Below are 2,366 nucleotides of genomic sequence, written 5' to 3'. Positions count from 1 at the left end.
TCTCTCTCTCTCTCTCTCTCTCTCTCTCTCTCTCTCTCTCTCTCGTTCTCTTTTTTTCTCTTTATCTTTATTCCGTTCATCCTTTGTCTCTCATTGTATCTCTTTCTTTCTCCTTTTCTCTCTCTATCTTTCGTTCTTTCACCCTCTCTCTTTCTCTGTCTCGATTGTCCTTCCTTTCGCCCTCTCTCTTCCTCTCTCATTCTCTCTCTCTCCTTGCATCGGACAGATCTGCCGATCGCTCCTAGTGAGATCAAGTCGTCTGACATCACAGCGACGCAGGCCGCCATCACGTGGTTGCCTAGCAGCAGCAACCACCAGCACGCCATATCAGTCAACAACGTACAGGTGGGGCTCGCCAAGCCAGGTGTGTTCAGGTACCTCGTCACAGGTGAGTGAGAAGGTCGCGAGCATTGACGCGGGTGATGTGGGTTGAGGGATGGCGCCGCGAAGATTTTGTCGGCAGCAGGACTTTATTGTTGCGGTAGTTGCAGCGAGGAATAGATTTAAACTAATTGCGTTATCTAGTATCTTGTAAGAGTTTTATTTACGTTGGTGGTTCATCAAATGTTAAGAATAACTTCTTAAGAATCTACCCTTGTCATTGATGTATAGTTATTTAGGATTTATCCGTGTTGGGGGACCAATTTTGGGAAGGACAATTTTTGTTAAGGAATTTAACATTGGCAGGTTTTATTTGTATTAATGGATTCATTCTTGGCGTGTGTGTGTGTGTGTGTGCGCGCGCTTGTGTAACATCTACTTCTGCTATGCACGCGCAGGCCTAGCACCCAACACCAGGTACACGGTATCGGTGCAGGCGAAGAGCAAGAAGTCAACAGATGACAAGAAGGCCTCCATCTCACACGTAGAGTTCCAGACACTCTCCGGCGGTACGTGCTGTCCTTAGAATGAATAGAATAACATATAATGTAGATATGGTATATATAGGTATTGTTATCTGTAGGAGAGTCTGCTGTTTCTTTCTTCCTTTCCTCTCGATGTCGGTGTTCGCTGCGACTCTTCGTCTCTCTTTCTCCATCTTTCTCTCTCTCTCTCTCTCTCTCTCTCTCTCTCTCTCTCTCGCTCTCTCTCTCGCTCTCTCTCTCTCGNGAGAGAGAGAGAGAGAAAGACCAATCGCGATATATTATTGACCGGATCATCTACATGCTTTACAGAGTCATCGCATATCAGTAAGGACCGTCACCAGGAAGGGCCAATCTAAGGATCCCGAGTGTACAATGATCATAGGCAACGGTACGACGTCGTCATGAACCCTCAATATAATACAGCAATGCTGTCATAGCAGCTGAATTACATATGATTATTGTAAATTCCTATCTCTCTACCCCCTCCCCTCTCTCTTCCTTTCTTGTTCCTCTCTCTCTCTCTCTCTCTCTCTCNGAGGCAGAGGCAGGGAGAGGAGGAACGTAGAGGGGAATGAGATGGAAGGTGGAAGGTGAGGAGGTTAGTGTTGGAAAGGAGCGTAACGGTGGAGAAAAAGAAGAAGGAAGGACTACACATATATATACTGCGGCCGCATATAAATTTCAGCGCCCTCCATGTTGCAGCAGCAGCGTGTAATATTTATCAGCACCCTCTAAATTGCTATAATATTCACCAGCGCCCTCTACATTGCTATAATGTTCACCAGCGCCCTCTACATTGCTATAATGTTCACCAGCGCCCTCTACATTGCTGTAATGTTTACCAGCGCCGTCTACATTGCTATAATGTTTACCAGCGCCGTCTACATTGCTATAATGTTTACCAGCGCCGTCTACATTGCTATAATGTTCACCAGCACCCTCTACATTGCTGTAACGTTTACCAGCGCCCTCTACATTGCTGTAATGTTTACCAGCGCCCTCTACATTGCTGTAATGTTCACCAGCGCCCTCTACATTGCTATAATGTTTACCAGCGCCCTCTACATTGCTATAATGTTAACCAGCGCCCTCTACATTGCTATAATGTTCAACCAGCGCCCTCTACATTGCTGTAATGTTCACCAGCGCCCTCTACATTGCTATAATGTTCACCAGCGCCCTCTACATTGCAGCCGACCACGCGTTGATCGACACGGCGCAGTTCCGCGGCCTCAGCCCGCAGGCTCTCACCGTGCGCACGCTCTCTTACGAGATGCACTCGACGGACTCGACGCCCGCGCCCGTGCCGAACGCGCGCCCGCCGCCGGCGATGATGCCTCTCATGACCATGCTGCCGGAGACGGCCATCAACTGTCCGATCAAGCCGGGGCCCGTGCCCGTGAGTGTGGGGTGTGGGTGGGGCGAGTGGGGGGAGTGGGGTGTGGGTGGGGGAGTGGGGTGTGTTTGGGAGGGAGGGGGGGTGTGTGTGTGTGTGTGCGT

The 2,366-nt window shown here is 49.3% G+C and overlaps 1 protein-coding gene across 1 annotated transcript in view; it reads left to right on the top strand.

The window, feature by feature from the left end:
* The first annotated feature begins 1,442 nt into the window (after positions 1-1,442).
* Positions 1,443-2,366, top strand: part of LOC106814023 (RIMS-binding protein 2-like) — a 12,025-nt gene continuing 11,101 nt past the window's right edge. The window contains exons 1-2 of the mRNA XM_014818280.1: positions 1,443-1,456; positions 1,983-2,265. Coding sequence (XP_014673766.1) covers positions 1,443-1,456; positions 1,983-2,265 — 297 coding nt within the window. The remainder of the gene's footprint in view (positions 1,457-1,982; positions 2,266-2,366) is intronic.

Source organism: Priapulus caudatus, unplaced genomic scaffold (assembly GCF_000485595.1).
Source record: "Priapulus caudatus unplaced genomic scaffold, Priapulus_caudatus-5.0.1 Scaffold856, whole genome shotgun sequence".
NCBI lineage: Eukaryota > Metazoa > Priapulida > Priapulimorpha > Priapulimorphida > Priapulidae > Priapulus > Priapulus caudatus.
The sequence above is the reverse complement of the archived record's forward strand: the minus strand, read 5'-3'. Positions and strand labels throughout refer to the sequence as shown.